Source organism: Poecile atricapillus, chromosome 25 (genome assembly GCF_030490865.1).
Source record: "Poecile atricapillus isolate bPoeAtr1 chromosome 25, bPoeAtr1.hap1, whole genome shotgun sequence".
NCBI lineage: Eukaryota > Metazoa > Chordata > Aves > Passeriformes > Paridae > Poecile > Poecile atricapillus.
In genome coordinates, this window is record NC_081273.1 from 2,997,408 (window position 1) to 3,018,792 (window position 21,385).

The following is a 21,385-nucleotide window of genomic DNA, read 5'->3' on the forward strand; positions in this document are numbered from 1 at the left end:
GCTGCAGGGCACACAGGGGGCCAGTCAGGATGGGATGGGTGAGGGAAGCAGAGGCAGTCACCACACACTCTGCCACAGGGACATGGGTCTGTCTGCACTCCTATGGCCATGGAGAGGCAATTAGGGAAGTCACAGGTCTGAGTCCCAGTCCTGGCATTCTGAGAAGGAAGAAATAGAGAAAGAAGTGCTCAGTTGTCTTAGTATCAAAACTCAGGGCATGGATGAAGTGTGAAGTCAATGGGATTCTTATGCATTTGTGAATAGGCTGTCATGGGTTCATCATAGAATCCCAGAATGGTTTGGGTTGGAAAACCATCTTGTTCCACCCCCTGTCAGGGGCCAGGAACCCTTCTATTATCTCAGGTTGCTTCAAGCCCTGTCCAACCTGTCCTTGGACACTTCCAGGGATGGAGCAGCCTCAGCTTCTCTGGGCAACCTGTGCCAGGCCCTCACCACTCTCTAAGTGAATTTTTTTCCCAGTATCTAGTCTAAGCTCATCCTCTTTCAGTTTAAATCCATTCCCCTTTGTCCATGCCCTTATCAAAAGTGCTTCCCCAGCTCTCCTGTAGCCCCTTCCAACCCAAATCATTCTGTGATTCTATGAAATCATACCAGTTATAATAATTTCCTCAGGATGGTGTTATTCCTTGTCTTCTTATCTACTGATTTTTTTTTGTGAACATTTATCTTAATTCAGGAAGAGGCAAAGGAGAGTTTGAGATGTTAAATCCAAGCGCTGCCAGAAGGTGAAGGAAATGATAGGAAGATTGAGTGATGAGCAAGAAGCTGTGTCATGCCCATGCTCAAACAAAATTGATTATAAGAGCACACGATCATCCAAGAGGGGTAGAACAGCTATGCCATAATCAGACATTTCCTTGCTGAATAGACCTTCTGATATGAAAGGTGGAAACCCACATTTCTTAGGGGCAGGTAGAATGGAAAGGGCTCCTTAACTTGGTTTTTCTCAGACCTGCTACTGCTCCCTCTTCTTTGGTTCTGACTCCCCCAAACCAAATGGCAGCAGCTCAGAACATCATCCAAACCCATAAAAATAGAGAAAATTTTTGCAGATTTAATACCAAATGCTGATTAGCTTAAACTTTTATGTATTTACACCTGCCCAAATACTGCTAAATTGGTGCCTTTCTCTAGCATCTCTATAGATGTGGATTTTAATGTGTGACTAATTCTTATCTCTATTTTCTAGTTCACAGTTCTGCACTGGTTATTGGCTTTGATTTAATGACACTTTTAGAAATTTCATAATCTATCCTAAAGCAATTTCATTGTGGTTGAGTTGGAGAGTTCCCAAATAGATAAGTCACCTAATACAGAGAGGAAATAAAACTAAAAATGCTGGGTCATTACCAGAAAAAAAAATAAATATTTTCTCTTGAATTTATTCTTTATTCTTTTCTGTGGAAGAATATATTCTGCTATCAGACAGCTTGGCCTTGTAAAGATTGCAAAGATACTCTACAGAAGAGACAAGAATAAAGATACAGGCAGAAAATAAAGTAGTAATTAGATATGATCACAAAATCAGGGCAGATGGCTCATTGCATCCCAGGCTGCTTGTGACTCCTGTGTGTTCTCTGAACTGTCACTCTCTATGGGAAAAGGAAGCTCCCACTGGGGCAGGGAGTGAACTCAGCTGAGGCTCCCTAGCCCTGTCAACCCAGCAAATATTTTGGCTCTGCTTTACTCAAACCCCAGTGCCTGGGCATTGAGGTGTGAGTGCACTTGGACCCTGGCTGCCCCTACTCAGATTATTTATTATTGCAGTTATTTATTATTGCTTGCTTTTAGTTTTCTTCCTCTTGATTTATTTTGTGTCCACTTTTCTGGCTATTTTCTTCCTTTCCTGGCTATTTCCTTCCTTGTCCATGAGGCAACTTTAGATTTTCTGGGACCTTGCTTTGAGTACAGATGGCAAGATTGGGATTTTGTTTCTCTCCTAAGATCTTGAATACAAAGGTCAGAAGAAATCAGTGAGTTTATGGTGAATGGGTTTTCTTAGCCTGTGTTGGAGGCACTCTCACTCCAGTGTGAGCCATGGGAATAGCACAGATGTTTACAGAGCTAAGCAGTCCCTTCACATGCACCAAAAAAATGATTTTCCTTTCTTTTCCTGCATTCTTTCTGTCCAGGACAGAAGTCCCATGCCTTCCACTTCACTCCTCCCAGTTTGTTGCAACATTCACCCTTCTCCAGGTGAGATACAGACACGTGGACATGAAGAATTTAGAATGTGTCTCTTGCTGCCTTTCATTTTCAGGACTCAGGAGAAACAGGAAAGGAACCTGCAATGCCCAGGGTGCTGCTGGAGCCTCTCTTTCCTAGAGGGCTCAGGAAAGGACAACAGCTCCTCTCCAATTCTCATGGAGCACACCAGCAGCCAGTGGGGAAAGTCTGTCCAGTTCTTCATGTCTGAGGAAGTCCTGGGGACCTGATGGGAGGAAGCCTGTGCAGTGACTCATGTCTGGGAGCAGAAGCATCTGGAGTAAGTCTTGGCAACCTCCCCAGGATGAGATTTTTCCTGATATTTTCCCTCAGGTAACTGCATGGTCCCTCAAGGCCTGTCCCTGCTCATTGAAGGGGGGTTGGACTAAATGACCTTTAAAATGTCCCTTCCAACTCAAATTATGATTCTAAGAAGATTCCAACAGGGATGTTCGCCCCTGTGACTGAACAGCCACCCAGGGCAGAGCAAGGAAGAAAAAGCACTGGCTTCTTGCACATGAAAAGGAGGCAGAAGTTGAGTAGGACCTTAGGCTGGCCACAAACACAGAGCCTGGAACACTGTGGTAAAGTGAGCAATGGCTGTAGGTAAGCATTTATATTATGGATTATTTATAGCATCTAATGGCTAAGTCAGCAATTGGCATTTCATGAAATAGGAGAAGTACCAAACACAGGAAGACAACTGCACGTGTGAAATACAGGGACCAAGGGAAAATAAAAGTGTGAAAGAGAAGAAAAACCATCAAAGTGTGAAAGAGAAGATAAGAGGTGAAAGCAAAGTAACCCCACAGGAAAACAAGGAATGTGCTGGGAGAAACTCTACAAAACAAAACTCAGTGAAAAAGAGGTGAGATTTTCCCTCATCCCTTCACAGGAAGGTGGAGAAGAGAACATTGATAAATACTGAGGAAAAAGAAGATATCCCACTTCAGCTCTGGCTTCATTCACCAAGACATGAAGGAAGCTCTTCCCCCTCACCTCCAAAGCTGCCCAAACCACAGTGCCATGGCACAACCTCTGCCCCTGATAAAAGTGCTCCCATTTGAGACTCATGGATAATTTAGGCCAAGTTTATTAAAGACTAATTTTTTACCTCTGTGTTGATGATTAAAGCCTAACCCTGGGTGATGTGTCATGTTAATGATTGCCTAATAAAGCCTGGTTTAAGGTTTCAAGCTGTGTTGGTGTCTTTGAAACATCTCACCAGATCTGCAGCTGCAGAAGGTAAAGGTGGGTATGGACAGAGGGACACAGAGATCCAGGGGTACCAGCCAGAGGAGATGGAGCTGGAGAGCTTCACTCTGCTCCAGATCCTCAGGATCTGCATCTTCTCCCAACAAAACAGAATGCAGGAGGAGCTCGTGTGCAGACAGCCACGAGGTGCTCACAGGACATGGGTGGGATGGAATTTGGAGGCACAGGGGACAGAGGGAAGGGCCAGAGAGTTGTCATGAACAACTCAGGGTGACAAGGGAACTCAAAGTCAGCAGGCAAGCTGGGGTGAGGGTGGGACTGACACAGCACTGGCACCATGGCAGGCAGGAGTGACACAGCAATAGCACACGGGGGTTCCTTGGTGTGAAATGGAGCAGAAGGAGTCGTGACAGGGACACAAACTCAGGCTCAAGCTCTGGTGTCACTGCTGGAGTTGGTGACCTCAAATACTGGGACAAGAAAAATGGCTGAACTCAGTGAAGCCCAGCATGGTCCCCAGAGATGGAACGTGACCTCAAATAATCCCATGTAAATTGGCTGACCTCAAGTAACCCAAATGACCTAAAGTAGCCCCAAATATGAACTGGTTGACCTCAAACAACCCCCAATGACCTAGAGTAACCCCACAATGACCTCTAGTAACCCCAAATATGAACTGGTTGACCCCAAATAATGACCTCCAATAAACTCAAAGTGCTCTGCACAGAAAAGTTTGACCTCTAGTAATCCCAATGACCTATAATAACCCCAATGACCTATAGTAACCCCAAATACTAACTGGCTGACCTCAAATAACCTCAAAGTGCTCTTCCCAGAATAATTTTGAACTCTAGTAACCCCGGTGAGCTGCAGTAGCCCCCTGTGTTAATTGATTGGGCCAAAGTAAGCCAATGATCTAAAGTAATCATACAGTACAGAATGTGAATTTGTCCCAGGTAAACCCAAAAGATAATTAGTTGACCAAATAACCCCAACTAACCACAAGAATTAGCCCTTTCCAGCTCTCTTGGAGCCCCTTTAGGCACTGGAAGGCACTCTAAGGTCTCCCCAGAGCCTTCTCTCCTGCAGGTGAACACTCCCAGCTCTCCCAGCCTGGCTCCAGAGGGGAGGTGCCATTTCCCAAGGGGTGTTTGGAGCAGGAGATGAGGGGAGGGATGGCTCAGCACAGAGTCACGAGGCTCTGAGCACCAGCACAGCCATCCCCCAACATCAGCCACCTGCTGGACATCTGCCCTGATCCCACCTAGAACATCCAGACAGCACAACCCACTCAAGTAAGAGCAAAAAAAATCATTTTATTATTGACCAGAGAGAAGGAAGCCTTTAGAACTCCCCAGCCAGCAGAGTTCTGTCCCCTCCACTGCTTCCAGCAGTGTGTGACCACCAGTTCCTGAGCTGTCCACCAGCAGATTCCTGAAGCAAAATAAAGCTGGGATTGCAATTCCCCAGACTCTTTGGCAGCAACTTTGGAGTTTACAGATCTCAGACTTTTTGTGGGGTATTAATAATGGCAGGTGGCAACTTGAAGAATGATGAAATGAGGTGTGAGCTGCTCCCTTGACCCGAAAAGCAGTGTTGGTGGCAGACACAAAAGAATATTTGGACAGATTCATCTGCCCTTCAAAGTTCCTGTAATGCACAAAAATAGGTGTGGGGTAATTACTTTCTCTCCTGTACAAAAGACCTGGTTCAGAATTATACTCCCTGAATACAGCACTGCCTCCTTCTCCTCTCCTTACTATTTTCCACTCCTAATATCTCCTAGGAGCGTCAGATTACTGGTTTGTGTGCACAAATAAACACAGAAAATCACTGCAATCACAGACACTCCACAGCAATAGGTAAACAGGGCAAAGATGCTATTTCTTACCTTTTTTTTTTTTTGTTTGTTTTGCATGTATTTTGCATTGAGTCTCTTTTTGCAAAATTTAAATGATTTTAGTAAGACTCTGGCGTAGGTTTTCCAGAGAAGCTGTGGATCCCTGGAAGTGTCCAAGGCCAGGCTGGACAGGAATTGGAGCAGCCTGGGATAGGGGAAGGTGTCCCTGCCCATGGCAGGGGGTGGAACTGGATGAGCTTTAAGGTCCTTTCCAGCCCAAACCATTCTGTGATTCTATGACTTGTGTTTTAAGTGTTTTAAGTCAAGCAGTCTTTAAATATTGAATCAGAGCTCTTATTCTTAAAGACATAATTGCTTTCCCTTGCTTTTATGTATTTAGTCTGAAGCTGCTGATTCTTAAGAGAGTGCACAATAAAGCATGAAAAGATTTTATCTCTCCATAGAATAATTGGTTTAAATCACATCTAACACTTGGTATTTTAACTTATATTCAGTTAACTCACCCAATCATCAATCATAAAGATTACATACTAGAAATGAGACCCTGAACATCAGAAAAATGCAGATGGCATCTTTTATAAAACATCTCCATCTCTCTTTACTCCAATAGCTCTTCAATGGAAAGGGCCAATAAAAAGTCCCAGAGCTCCCAGTTTGGGATGGAGGTTTGAGGGAATTTCCCTTGGGACTGAGGGACACTCTGCATTTGAAAGAAATGTAAATACCCATATTTGGGTGATTTTTCCCTCTTATCTCCATACATAAACAGCAAGTACAAAATGCAAAAAGTGAGCCCAGACATGACATTTTTAAATAAAAGAATTAGCAGATTTCCAGCCACTTGTGCTGCTCTCCCCTCTGGCAAAGGCTGGCAGAGACTGTCCAAGAAACACCACGCACATACCCAAATAGAAGCTCTCCACAGAGCCCATCTTTTCCACTCTCCCCTGGGTTTCCAAGAAGCTGCAGTTTTGACTGACAAGCTGTTGAATTTCACAACATGTTCACAAAATGAAAAAAGCGCAATCCTTGAGGAAGGATGGAATCCCACCTGCTTAAATTCCTTTTTGAGCTCACTCCATGGCCTGCTCCTCACTGCTCCAGTGTGTTTCACTCAACACACTCTTGAAAGATGGGGGGAAAATAGAATATGAATGTTTGCCTTTTTCTCCATTAAACTTTACAAAATTAAAATAGCTTTAGGTATCCTGAGCATTCACACAGTAATATCCAAAGGATGTACCAATATCCTTTCAAAGACAAATTTAAGCTTCAGTGTTGGTGCAGGTAAATACCCACATGAAAACAAATAGAACATTTTAACTTTTCCTTCCTAAGGCTTTTTCTTGCTGTCTCACTAGTAAATATTTTCCTAATCTTCCTTATATAAAACAAGGATTAGAGGAATATTAGCGTTTCACTGAACAGACCATCACAAACAGGAGCTGCTTCAAGGCAGGGAGAGTTTTACAAACTCAGCCACAGGATTGGGCTCCTACATCTCACTTTTTATGGATGGTTTTTAATATCCCTGTTTTGCCATCTATGGGATCACCTCTAATGCACTTCATTTCAACCTGCTGGATGTGTTTAGGGGATTAATTTATTAAAACAGGGTGAAATTTTGTTTTCTCTGCATGTTGGCATCAATTAATAACCGGTGTGAGAGGATTGCTGTGCTGTCATGAGAGGAGTGTGTAAAGAGCAACACTAACTGCTGAGAGAAGGAAAAATGCCTGAAAACAGATGCTGTCAAATAAAAGATAACCATGAGATAACTTGGAACAAAACTGAAAATCCCTAATCCAGTCTCCTTCTGAGTAGAGGGAGTTACCTGGACTGCAACCTTTTCTTTAGTCTGGTTTCAAGTCATGGAAAAAAGAGACTTAGGAGATGTTATTTTGTCTCACATTAGGGTAAGAGCAAGTGTAAGAGTTCCAGCAGGACAGGGAAACAGAAAAAAAAATGGATATTGGGGAAACTTAATTGGAAACTTAATGTACTTACTTATGTGCTAATTATCATCAATACAATATTTACAGAGTCAAAGAATCATCAAGGTTGGAAGAGACCTTTAAGAGCATGAAATCCAACCATCAGTTCAGCACTGCCACTGTAACTCCTAGGCCTTATATATATAAAATACCTCATATATTGTAAGATATATTTTGTACTATATAAAACCTAATAATGTATATCAGATATTCTATAATTTATATACTAGGACCATAGTAAATAATATATAATAAAGAACAACATGCTTTTATATAACATGTCAACAAGACATACTATTAAATATATGAATAATATTGTTTTCATACCTATATATTTGTATTATTGATATATCATTATGAATAATCTATACAACATTATATTTGTATTATATTACATTATATATAGTCTACTATTCTATACTGCATTATACTGGATATTGGGAAAAATTTCTTCACCAAAAAAGTAAAACACAAGAGAACAGACCAGAACAGTGGAGAGAGAACAGAACCCAGAGCTTTGGCCCAAAGAGAAGAAATCAGGCCTGGGTAGATGAGAACTGGTTAGAGTAGAAAGGCCTGGACCAGCCCCTACCCAGACACCACAGACTGGCACTCACCAGCCCCAAACACAGCCCTGCAGCACACAACAGGACAGAGTGGAGCAGAACACACCTGAAGGGGCTGGCCAGCCCACAACCAGAGCCAAGGATGTGCCCCTCCCACCACCCCACATCACCATAGCCCCAGCACAGTGCAAATCTGCTCCCACTCTCCATCCTGATGCTGCCAAAGTCCAAGCTGCTGTGGAAACTCCTCTCCCTCTCAACATCTCCTTGAGCCTGCTACCTGACTTCCATCCTCTCCCTCCTGCTGGAGCCCAGCTGGGGGAAGGCAGACCCCTGCTGTCTGCCCTTGGATCGTGACAGCTCTCTTGTCTTGTCAGAATGCCACAGGTACACAGCACCTTCCTCAATGACACCTTCCTGCCCTGGCCACCTGAATCACCCAGGCTGATGTCACCTGTCCTGCTATTACCAGTACAATGTGATCATGCTGGCAAGTCCTGCCAGCAGCAAACAAGGGAAAACCCCCACACCACGCACCCGCAGCGCATTCTCACCTGTCCCAGGCTCCCTCCTCACCCCTGTGCTCCAGCAACACCAGGGCTCAGCCGACTGTTGGCCAGCTGTGCTGTGCACCCACGTCGGGCTGACACAGATCTCATCCTCTGAGCATCCTCTGGCAGGACCTCCCTGCTCGGGGTTTGTGCTGTTTGGCACCTCAATGGATGAGGAACACCAAATACAGCCAGCTCTGCTCCATCGCTCCACCACTGGCCGTCTGCCAGCCTCCTTCTCTTCATCCTCCTCCTCTTCATCATGCTCTTCAAACTCCTCTTCATCCTCCTCTTCAAACTCCTCTTCATCCTCCTCCTCCGCTTCCTCTTTTTCATCCTCCTCCTCTCCAAATGCCTCCTCTTCACTCTCCTCTTATTCCTCCTTGTTTCCTCACCTTACTGCAAAGAAGCAGCACCTACCATAGAGGATGATGCTGGCGTTGGTGTTGCCCAGCTTGTTGGTGGCCACGCACGTGTAGTTGCCATAGTCCTTCTCCGAGACGTTGAAGAAGGTCAGCGTGGACAGGCGGCCCTTGCTCTCGATCCGCACCCCCTCCAGCCCGTTCGCTAACCTGCACAGGAAGGTGGACAGCAGCGCTGGGAGAGCGGGGCTGGGGCTCCAGGGTGGGTCCTGCCCCTCCCTGGGCACCCCTTGGCTTCCCACCAGCCAGCATCACCACACACCCACATATTCCCCCAGTTTTGAACACAGGCTCTCCATTCCGCTCTCCATCCCATAGACGACCCATATGTCCCACAGCCACCATCCCTGGGAGAAACAGCTCTGGGATTTCCTCAGCCCTTAGCTGAGCACCCACCAAAATAAGTTGATCCCAGCCTTTTTCCACATGATGCCCTCAGGCACTGTCACCCCCCTTCACCTCCTCACCTTGTCACCCCAAGGCTGCAGCTGACCCCTGTCCTCCACCATCTCTGCAGCCCCTCACCTGGTGTCCTCCTTGAACCACTGAAACTCCGCCACGGGGACGGCCGAAGCCTCGCACTGCAGGATGCCCTTCTGGCCCACCGAGGCACCCGTGTTCTTGGCATTGGAGATGTATGGTGGGTCTGCAGAGACACGGTGCTGTGTCACACTGGGCCATGTGTGCCCACCCCACCATTCCCCGCTGCCCTGCACTCACAGTTGACGGTAACTTTGACTTTCCGCACGTCCGGGACGGCCACGTCGTTGACGGCGCTGCATTCGTACTCCCCGGACTGCTCCCGTGTGATCCCTGTGATCTCCAGGTACTCGTCCTCACTCACAAAGGTCTGCCCTGAGGGATGTACTGAACGTGTGGCACCGTCACCCATGGACAACAACACCAGGAACTTCCCTGTGCCCCTGCCCCGACACCCCCTGCCTGGGCATCTGGCATCCCCTCCACCCAGGAAGCACTTGACAAGCATCCTCAGCCCATTCCAGTCCACACCAAAATCTCAGCACCTCTGAGTCACCTTAATGCCACCCTGACCACCTCTACAGGGACAACCATGCATCCCAGACAGGCCAGGATGACCCCTCTCAGACCCAGGGAGTTCATCCACCGAGCAAGCACTCACCTTTCCCGGAGAGGTGTCGCCACGTGACGGTGGGCTCCGGTCTCCCAAAGGCCAGGCACATGAGGGTCACGCTGCTGCCCTCGTTCACGGTGATGTCTGACGAGATGTTGACAATCTGGGGGGGCACTGCAAGACATAAAGGCCACCAAAGACACCATCAACACACCAGCTTGGCAGGCACATCAGGGAGGCCCCAGCCATGAGACCTGGCCCATCGTGTGACGCTGGTGTCCACTCCATCGCCCTTTGTATCAGCAATTCCATGTCTCCAAATCAGGACCTTGGACTGGAGCCAAGCACAGATCTGGGGTGTGGAGGGGCCCACTCACTGTGCCAGCCCCCCCACTCCATGGCTGAGACCCCGATAACCAGCTCTTGTTATGGCCCGAGACAAGGCTCATATTTTAGCATATTTATTAAAGCTGTTTAAATTACTGAGCGTCTGCTCCTTCAATACTGGCCAGGGTGATTTATATTCCTCTATCCCCAGATACTTCATCTAATAAATAACTTGGCAATCTCTGTACCCATAAATATCCCTGGCCATGGCAAAAAGCAATTAAAGCTCTCTTGCCGATGCTGCTTCCTGGTGCTCTGGGCTGTCGGACACAACTCCTAAAGGGTCTGCACCCCAGGGAGTAAATGAGGCCACATTTAACAACTCTCCCCAGACAAAACACCATGCCTACAATGCCAGCCAGAAGGGATGCCCTGTGCCCCCTCCCTAAGCACACAACATGCTGAGAGCCCAGGCCAACTGGCATCAGATGCCCAGCCCTTGCACCCAGGGCTCTCCCAAAGTGCTGGGATTCCAGGATAATCACCTGAAAACCACGGTGGCCAACACCAGAGAGAGAAAGTGGGGCTACCTGGCTGTCCTTGCACCCCCAGGGGAGCTCTCCTCACACTCCCAGGGAGGTTCTCCTCTCTCCTGGTGCAGGAGAGGCAGCACAGCAGGATGAGCCATGGCAAAGATGCGGCACGGGCTCTGCAGACCTATGGTTCTGCAAAGCAGTAAATTTCCCAGCAACTTGACACATTAATATAGAAGTACAGTCTGTTATAGCAGAGGGAGATTGTCTGAGTCCTTCAGGGGAAAGCAGCAATCCAAAAATGAAAAGTGTGTGCTGGCAACTGCTGGAAAACGTAGTTAACGCTCGGAGCAGAACTGCCCAACTCCGACAGCGCAGCCACGATGAGCTCCAGAAAGGCTGCAAATGGCCCTTCCTCAGACAAGATGACACTAATCCATACCACCAGCATCCTTGCACCTCTCCCCTCCAGTAACAGCACCTCAAACTGGTACCAGGAATATCTGAAAACTACAAGAACATCCAGGATGAGGCTTCCCACCACTGGGCATTTTTCATCTGCTCCTGAGTGTCCTAGTTTAGGGCAAATTTGAGAGGAAAACCTGCAAACCAGCTCTCCTCGTGAGCAATTTTGGTCTGGGGTGACCACCATTGTTAGAGGATGCTGAGATCTTAGGATGCCACCCCTGCTGCAGATGGCAGCCTGTCTCTTCCTTGTGTGCTTTTGCCTGCAGATGCAGGACTAGATCAACGGTGTGTGATGCAGAGCATCACCAAAATCATGGTAATTGTTCTATCCTGGCCCTCTCAGCCTCCTCCAATTCAAGGCTGACATTCCTTTCCTGTCTGCTGAGTCCCAAACCACAAGTACAAAATGAGATGCAGAAACTGATGCTCTGGGCACAAATGTGAGCCTGTCCCCGTCCTGGGCACAGAAATATTTTCATTCCTGTGGAAAAAATTACCACTACCCATAACCACCACAGTCCCAGTGCTCCCATTCGGAAAACCCCAAGCCACACAAACCCACACATCAGCCTGAAAGCCCTTCCCTTAGCAAAGGATGTTGACACAGCCATGCCAGCAGGTCTCACAGCAGGGAACTGCATTTCCTAAACCTCCAGAGGCCAGGGAAGCGTGGCTGTGCTTCCACTGCCTGCCCTAATCCAATCAGGAATGTCCCTGTGAGCCAGCAGGGACATGTGGTGGAGGGACACCCGTGGACAGCACGGGGACCCCACTGAGCAGCTCATACCTGTGACTGCAATCGTTACCTACAAAGTTACCAGGACTTGGAGAAGGACATTGAAGGACCTTGATTACATTTTTATAGATCCCACTGACTGGGCTGTCAAGGATGGTGTCTCAAGGACGCCCTGGTTTGCCATGGGAGTATTGAATCCTATGGGACGAGCAGGTGGAAACTGGGGCCACTCAGGGATGCAGGCAGAGTGAGTTTGGTGGCAAACATGACTGTGTGGATAAAACCTCTCAATACCATGGGGCAGGGATGGCCAAGGCATGGCTGCCCTGACAAGCACATCCCACTGAAGCTGCCTTGTCTCAAGGTGGCGACAGCTTGGGATCGGTGCTGGGTGTGGAGTCCAAAGGCTCTCCCATGCCCCATAGATCCCTCTTGGTCCCCAGCCAGGTCAAGCAGCCCTGCTAATGCCTTGCAGTCCTCCAGCATGACAGTGGCTGCTGTTCCTAGTCCTTCACCTGCTGACAGCATCCTTGCCCTGAATTACCTTTGGTTCTCTACATTTCCCTCCCTCTGTCCTACACAGCCCTACACAGCTGCAGTGAGAAAAACAGGGCAGAACACCCTCTCTATCCCCTTTTATCCATGGCCCTTCCTTGGAGAAGTCTACAACTACAAGCAAATTCAAGCAAATTGAATACAGGATAAATCCTGAGGAAGCGACGAGCGGCACAGTCTCACCGGAGCGACGAGCGACGCACAGAGGGTTTCGTCAGCCCTGCGTAATATTAATCACAGGGAAGTTAATGCATAAGGTTTGGTAAGCCAAAAAATACATTTGCACTGTAATTTCTTGTTTGTTCGGAAAGCCATCGAGAGAAATTGAATGTGAAAGCGATGCCACTAAATTCAATAACAATAAGCCTGTGATTTATTTCCTTCCTTTACCACTCGAGACCGGCACTGCCTGATGTGCTGATCCACGCTCTCTGTGGGCCTGGGCACGTGCCAGTGTCTGCCACCATCCACGGGGACTGTGAGGTGCTGTCCCTTCCCTCACCTCCCAGCCTGGGTGCTGTGGGGCTGGCCATGGGGTCACACCTTGGTGACACTGCCACATCCTGTGATGCTACACGCGGTACCTGGGGTATCTGTGCGACTCTGCCCAGTACGTTCCACCCACCAGTGATGGCTTTGCACTTGTCCCATCTGGGGACAAAAGCAACGGGGAAGCTCAGCCCTGGCAAGCCACAGCAGACACCCAAGCGTGAGGAGGGATGGTCACTGCGGGCAGGGACGCCTCTTCCTCACCAAACCATGCAGGAAATGCAGCACGTCGGGAGTCGCTGCGTGACCGGTGACTGCACATGACGGTGACGCACACGCCGTGTGCAGGCTGACTCATCCCCCGGCCGCTCCGGAGCGCCCATCCCTACCGGAGCCACTCGCCGCCGTGGCCCTGGATTATTTTTAGCTGCCAGATCATTACTGCTGCACGCCTCGGAGCGGAGAGCCTGCATGAGCACAGTGGCTGACACATGCGACTGATGTCCCTCCTCCACATCATTAGCTCCTAATCCATTAAAAGAGATCTCTTCCCACACTGCTGATAGGGGGAGATGACAGATGGATAACTATGGGCTCCTCAAACCACCAGGCAACAGCCACTTGTCCACTTCTACTTGGGGGACAGGTCCCCATGGGGACAGCAGAGAGGGACAACTCATCTTCGGAGCTCTGAAGCCTCTGTGGACACTGTCACACCCACAGCACATTGTGCTTCTGCCCTGGCAACCTCACTTGCCATGCCCTCTCACACACCTCCTGTTTTGGGGAGATGCAGCATTCATGCAGCTCCCTCCCCGCTCCAGCTGCAGTGTCCAGCTGTGTCCTGTGACAGGTGATGCTGTCAGCAGCAGGGAGAGGGACTGTCACCCTAGCAGGGGACTGATGCCTGCAGGAGATGACGCTGCCTCCCTTCCCAGCACCCCAGCTGCCTATAGCCCCAGGCATCTCCAGCTCTGCACAAGCCTCCCCGGCACAGGCAGGATGGGGCTGTCAGAGGTGTCACTGTGCAAGGTCTCATTAGTGTACAGAAAGTCAGCACAAAAGAGGCAAATATGCTGAAAGCTCACATTTTGCCTGTGCTTTCCATCTCCTTCACTGATGAGAAGCACAGCAGGGTGGCACTGGGGCCTCCTCCAGTCCCTGTGTGTCTGCTGAAGGAACCAGCAGGACGAGACTTTCCCTAGAACAGCTCTTGCTTGGGGCTGATGCCCTTAAATGGGCCACCTGAGAGCCAGCTCCTGGCTGGCAGATGGAAATGGATGTTTTCCCTCTCTCCAGCTCACTGCTTTTGGGGTGCAGGAGACACACAGAGCAACCCTGTGCAAACGCACCTCAATATTCCCACGGGGGAGGTGACTGGGGCAAGGAGGTGACATTGAGAGTTTTAACAACTTGTTGCTTCTCAGCAGCAATGATGATCATCTCTGATCAAACCATTCTGGTGACAGCCCAGTCTGAGAGGCTCATCAGAACTGATTTTATTGAGATAATGGATGAAGCACTTCTAAAAGCTACAATTTGGTCAACAAAATGATCTTTGTCAAATTTCCCTGCCAAGCAAGCCGCATGGCATGGCATCTACAGGCACTCCATTTCGGTAATATCTTCCTTTTCCCTTTGCTTGAGGTCTTGAACACCCTCTTTTCACAGTGTTCCCCCAGTAAAACACTCTCTGTGGGATCCTTTTACAGGAAGGAACGTGGCAAAAATGAAACACAGGCACCGAGCACCCTTAGCCAGGAGGAGTCACCAGACTGCTCACAGTGCATCTTTTTTCTCCAAGTTTTCATGTTGAGACAGGGAAAGCAATAAAACCAAAACTCACAGTGTTATACCTACTGTGTAACCACCTGTCAGTAAATTTATGAACAATTAGGAAGTGAGAGTGCTTCCCAGGGAGCTATTTGTGTGCGAGCTAAAACGTTCTTTCTGTTCGGAAATATAATGGGGAAACAACTTCACCAGTTCTCCCTCCTCTTCCCCAGTTTTGTTTCTTTGCAGTAATTAATCATCTGCTGGTCCCTGTGGCACATCCTGATGGCTCCTTTTCACCAGTTTCAGGCAGTTTTGAGACTGGGAGCCCAGGGATGCTGTTGGGTGCACCCCATCCTGTCCCTTTCCTGTTCTCCCATCCAGATTTTGGGTTAGCATGTGGTGGCAGGCGCTTTAGGGACAGTGGCTGTCCCCATCTGGGCAGTGCATGTTGTTTTTTGCCTGCCATTCTGACTCTTCCTCCTTTCCAGACCTTCCCCCTCTCCCTGCCCTCACTCCTTCATTATTCTTTCATTTCTCCCCTTTGCTGCCTCCTGCCCTTTTGATGCTCCGGTGCTTTTCTGTGTGCACACATTTCCTTCTCCCTTTCCTTTGTTCTAAAGTCTCTGCGCTTTTCTTCTCATCTCTCTTTTTGTTTTGTTTTGTTTTTTTTCTCCCTCTAGTTGCTTCAAACTTTGATATTCCTTCCATTTTTTCTCTGGGCTGCTTTGTCTTTGAATTCACTGCCACATTGCTCCTGCACCACCTTTCTTTGGCCGTTTTCACTCTCTTGCCCATCCTCTGCTTCTTCAGGGAGGAAGGAAGGTTGAGACAGGGGTGTAGCTGCAACTTTCCATCCAACCTTTTCCCTTTAGTGAAAAATACCTCAATGGGGGTGGCTTGGTGGGGGGGTGGCCCTTTGAGAGCCTTAAGGAGCCATTTGTTATCACAAGGGAAAAACAAAAGATTCAGTTTGGTTTTCAAACACTCACAGAGAAGCTGCATCTGCACTGGTGCTGCTTTGAGAGGCGGTGAGTGAGACACAGGACCAGCATCCCGAGGTGCATTTGGATATCACACCACACAACCACACCCTGTAAATGATGCCATGGCCCTTCCAAACCCTGTCCTGGTTCTGAGGGCCAGGAAAGCAGCAAACACCAGGATGGGAAATGGACTGTGCCAAGCAGAAACAGGACAAACAATGCCAGCAGCTGGGAGAGGCTTCAGTGTGGTGAGAAGGATTAAGGCAGTACAGGGAAGGGTTCTCTAAATGAATCAGAAACAGAGGACATCTAAGAAATACCAAAGACCACTGCTAGATAGGAATGGCCAGTACCAAGGTACCAAAATCTCTACCAGAAGGGATCCCAAGTTCACAGCCTCCACCAAAACACTGACCCTGAGCTCCAGGTTTCTGACTGAAGTACACCCTGAAGCAGCCCAAGCCATGAGGGCAGGGCTGTGTCCTGCCTGTGCTCTACCACACTCCTCACACCAAAACCATCCTGCAGCATGATGCCATTAAGGTCTCCCAGATCCTCCTTGCAAACCTGCCCCTCCCAGGAGCTCTCCCTGTCCCTCTTTTTGAGAGGTGGCCTTCACAGTGCTCACCCCACAGGCAGGAGGGCTCACCAAGGTCCACCCCACTTCAGCTCCACTCCAGCCTTCCTGACGAGAGGAGGACAGGGTGGCTCATCTTCTATTTATATGAGCTTAAATGCTTGTTCTCTCTGCATCCCAAACTCTCCCCAGAACTCCATAAACACCACGCATGTCTCTGAAAGCATCCATCCCTTCGTCACAAGGCAGCTCCTGACAAAAAGAGGAAAAGGGAGACAAAAACAACCCTCTGGCTTCCTGCCATCTACGCTCTTATAAGCCCTGTTAACGGCTGTTGCAATGAACCAATGCAAGAGACATATTAATAGTGCTACTAAGAGACACATTTAGTGTTGACGGCGATTCCCTGGCAGATTTATCGCTGGGTTGCTGGGAAGGAAAGCCAGGCCCCTCAGTAGCACAATTAAAACCCAATTGAACACGGGCACAAAGAATCAATACTCTCTCCGGCCAACTTATAGTTTTGCAAAATACAAATAGAAATTAATTGACCTGAATATAGTTGCTAACTGGTCATTACTGCTTGTTTGCCATCCTGCTGGCACAATGAGGGCAACAAACAGAGGACAGACCTAAACCTCAGTTTTATGGCCAGAAAAAGGGCTTTGCTCCCATCCCTGCAGTGTGTGCTCCGCTTGCAGTGACAGCCAGGACCAAATCCATCTCTGGAAAATCATTCCTTTCCTCTCAGCCCTGAGCAAAGGACTGTGTGTTGTTCACCCTCACAGAAGGCAGAATGGAGCCATCGAGGAGCTGCAGCGGAGCTGAATGATGGAATAGCTTGGGTTAGATGTGACCTTAAAGATCATCTCGTTGCACCCCTCTGCCATGGGCAGGGACAACTTCCACTAAACCAGGTTGCTCCAAACCCCGTCCAACCTGATCTTGAACACATCCAGGGATGAGTCCAGCTTCTCTGGAAAATCTGTACCAGGCCCTCACTACCCTCACAGGAAGGAATTTCTTTACATCAAGTCTAAATTTCCTCTCTTTCAGTCTGAACCCATTTTTCCTTTTAACTACAGTTCCTGACAAAGAGTCCCTCTCAGCTTCCTTGTAGGCTCCTTCAGATACTGGATGGCTGCTCCATACAAACTCCTCTTCCTCAGGCTGAGCAGAGCACAGGAGGATTTGCCTCTCTCATCACCACCATCAAAGGCACCTAGGGATGGATTTTCTCAGCTGGGCAAACCGTGTGGTTTGAGCTTAACACATTGAAAGGGAAGCACAGACACTGCTCAGCATGGACCACTTGACCTGTGCCTGCACACCCAGCTCCTCTCATGCTGTGCAGAGGTGACACTGCTGAGAGCCACAGTCACCGCTGCGGTGGGAGCAATTCAACACAACTCGCTCACCCCAGGAGAAAACCTCTCCCCAGCATGGTTAGGAATGGCTCAGCAGCAGACTGTCACTCTGGACACAAACTCTCTCACCTTCACCTGCCCATGCCTGGCAAGTGCCTGCACCACCCTGAGAAAGGGGTGAGGGCAGGGGTGCTCATCACCGCCAATTCACCTGATTTCATTAGGTGCAAAGCACTCGGATACTTCACCGATGTTGACTGGATGGATTAGCACGATTAGAGAGCAGACAGGATAAACAGATTAAACCTCACAGATGGACAGCTCGCACACAGCTCAGAAAGGAGGAGAGGGACGGCTCCAAACAAGGGGATGCAGGGATGCTTCCAGTGGATCTCCGCTCCCCCTTTCCCGAGGTGAGCACTCCTCTTCTTCAGCACAGCCTGGTGCACACAATCCAGCCCACAACCTCCAGGCAGGAAAACCTGCTGGATAGGTGACCACAATCAACCCCTGCCTCTAGCCAATGAGGAGGGTACATAAATACATACATAACTCTGTTGGGGGCTTCTCAGACGTGTCGAGGCTGAGAAAGTTTTCAGATTTGCTCATTGCAAAATCAATACCCATCAGCTGTTTGAAATTAAAGGAAAGATTAGGTCCTGGTTTTATACACGCTTTATTGTATTCCGAGAGCTTTCTACTCAGCAAAATAAATCTTCTTTAAGAGGATTAGGAAACTTTCATTATCTTTATCTAACCTGAACTAACACTAACTCTGAAAAATTAATCTAGAGACCAGACAAAAAGCCAGTAGCTGGTGCAAAGCCACAAGAATCCTGAGGAAACATCCATCAGAGTGCTACTGGCCCCTCTGATCTGCCAGCACCTGGATCCCCCCATCAGAACAGCCTCAGGACACTGCTTTGCAGTCCAACAGCATCTGCTGTATCAAAACACTTGTCTGTGAAGCCCTGTGCCAAGAGCCCTTCATGGCCCCAGAGTGACTCTGACCTCTCTCCCAGAAGCACAGACCCTTGTGCTGTTGGGATCCTTCTCCTCTGTGCCTGGCAGCACGTTGCTTTTGGCTCTCCTGAAGCAACTTCAGATGCGTGCTTGAGAACCTCGCTAAGGAATCCCTGCAGGAGCAAGCTGAGTAACATGGTTCCAAGCAGTGGAGAAAGGTCAAATTCACAGCAGGGGACAGGCAAAGGGGGAATAAAGAAGAGCTCAGCTGGCCCATTGCCATTTCTCAGGTGTCCTGAGACAACTGTACAACAACAATGTGACAACTGTAAAACAAAGCAAGGCCGAGACAATGCGCGTTCATCTCCCTGGCATGGTGAGCACTTGTCCACACCACTGCTCCCACGCCATGCCACGGGAACAAATAATTCTGGCTCCAACTCCACTACCAAGAGGGCCCCCAAACCCTCCCCAAGTCCAGGCAGCCTTCCAGATCAAACCATCCAGCAACAGCACGAGGCACGCTCAGACCTACCTTGCACGATGAGATGGACACGTGAAGTCTTGGGGTGATTGTCTGTCTGCACAGAGCAGGTGTAGGGCCCCTCATCGTAAATGTCCACGTTGTGGATCTTGATGCTGTACTGGGTCTTGGTGTTGGACAGGATGACCACACGGTTGTCTATAGACCACTTGTCATTGCCGGCATACAGGATGGTGCTGCGGTTCAGCCACGCTACCCGCGTGACCCGGTCATCCACAGTACACCTGGAGGGGACACACAGAGCGTCACACACCTGGAATGGGACACACACACAGCATCCTGGGGCCCAAAAAAGGGATGGGAGCAGGATGGGAGTGTGGCTCCCCAGCTCTGCCAGCATGGAGATGCTGCATGCCGTGGCTGTGCTCCCTGTTTCCACATCCCCCCATCTTGTGAGATTTCACATAAACAGTGGGTTGGCCAGAAATAAAACCTCCCTTTTTCTTTTACACACATCTGGGGAACCACAGACAAAATTCCCATTGTTTGACCTCTGCAAGCCAGGCAGACAATCTCTATCCCCCTTCTCACCCACCTCCCCAGCCCCCCTTGCCTTCGCTGTGCACTGAGAATTCCAGATGAAGCTGTAAAATGTGCTGACAGCTCAGCTTGTCGGCACAGCCCTCGAGCCATCCCCGGGGTGATAAACACCCCTACTGCTGGGGACAGGGGCCACAGCACATGCACAGGGAGAGGGGAAGAAGAGAAACAGCCGGAGATGGCCAAGCCAGCACACAGGGAAGGGAAGGGAACATTTGGATAAGCAGCTGTAAATCCTACAAGTGCCTTGAAAACACAACACGCTCGTTTCCATTATTTATTTCCTGCCTGGCTTCCACCCTCCCCGCTCTGAGACGTGCAGGAGCTCAGCAGCTCCGGTCCACAGCGCTGAGTTACACTTGGCAAAGGATGGCATGGGGGGGAAGGGAATTAAAATGTTCCTGGAAAACACGGCTTTTTCATGCTCTTTGATAGATTCTTCTCCATCTATTTACTTGTGGCATTCTCTGCTGCTGCCATGGAATCTGCAGCAAAAGCTCTGAGCGTTTGGTTAAATTAAGGGCATCTCTTGGGAGTTTCACCTTTGCCACCTGAGGACCAGGCTAGGGAAACTTTCTCTTTGCATGAAAAAAACCAGAGAAAATCAAGCTAGACGTGAGCTAGTGCCGGCAGTGGCAGAGCTGCCGCAGCTTTGTGCAGCCAAGATCGTAGCAAGAAGCGCCGATAGTCAATCAAGAATCTCGTGTGAGTCTCTCTCCACATGCCTGTAAATTCAGAGAGGGGCTGGGAGGCTGTTCCTGTCCTCATCCCCCTCCCAGCCCCTCTCCTGCCCAGGCTCTGGGGGTGTTATATGCCTCCCTTGCTGAGATTGCAGAGCGTCACCTCGATCGAGATTATTAATCGGGCGCAGGGAAGGGGCGATACTTGGCGTGTTTGAGGGTCCCCCCGGGTGCTCAGTTCAGAGGAACGAGCCATATATTCTCCTGCAAACAAGTAATTTTCCCCTTGCAGGAGCTGTACGTCTCTGCCAGCCACATCATGTAGGGACGCCGGGAAAGACGGATGGCCCTCCACGCCTGCCGCGGCACCGCCGGCACGAGGGGAGCCTGCCTGGTGTCACACATGGACCAAGGCAGCCTTGTGCCAGCACACAGCATTGTCCTTGTCAGGAACCGAGCCCTCTCTTCCTTCAAATTAACTGGGGGAGAGCTAAACACAGCCGAGTTAAGTTCGGCCCTGGGGGATTCCAGTCTAGTGGACTATTACTGCTGTCTCACTTCATTATAATGAATAATAAAGAGATACTTACACACGGCTTCTGTAAATTATTCATTGCGTGCGCTGAAAAATCAGGGCAGCAATATGTAAAACAGACAACTTGCATGTCTGTGCTCATATAAATATCCAGACTACAGCCCTGCGAGGTACTCTCGGGTCCCCTCATTAGGGGTGAAGCACAAGGACTCGGGTTTGAAGTGACAGGGACGAGACGCTCGTGCCGGCGCCGAGTACGTTCAACTGCTGCTGCCCAGCTTCGGCTGGCGCATATGGGATGTGCTTCCTGAGGAGATCTGGGGCCAGTCCAGGACACCTGAGAACTGGGGTGGTTCATTCTGCATTGACAGCTCACATTTACAT

The 21,385-nt window shown here is 49.1% G+C and overlaps 1 protein-coding gene across 4 annotated transcripts in view; it reads right to left on the minus strand.

Moving 5' to 3' along the window:
* The window catches only part of LOC131588347 (opioid-binding protein/cell adhesion molecule homolog), a 296,092-nt gene that overhangs the window by 3,465 nt on the left and 271,242 nt on the right, over positions 1-21,385 (minus strand). For 2 of the 4 annotated variants that reach the window (XM_058857153.1, XM_058857151.1), the window contains 5 exons: positions 19,238-19,470; positions 9,977-10,102; positions 9,556-9,690; positions 9,361-9,481; positions 8,834-8,985 (listed from right to left, as the gene is read on the minus strand). In XM_058857153.1, coding sequence (XP_058713136.1) covers positions 8,834-8,985; positions 9,361-9,481; positions 9,556-9,690; positions 9,977-10,102; positions 19,238-19,470 — 767 coding nt within the window. Of the gene's footprint in view, positions 1-8,833; positions 8,986-9,360; positions 9,482-9,555; positions 9,703-9,976; positions 10,103-19,237; positions 19,471-21,385 lie in introns of all 4 variants that reach the window. The other 2 variants (XM_058857154.1, XM_058857150.1) reach the window with 1 other exon arrangement.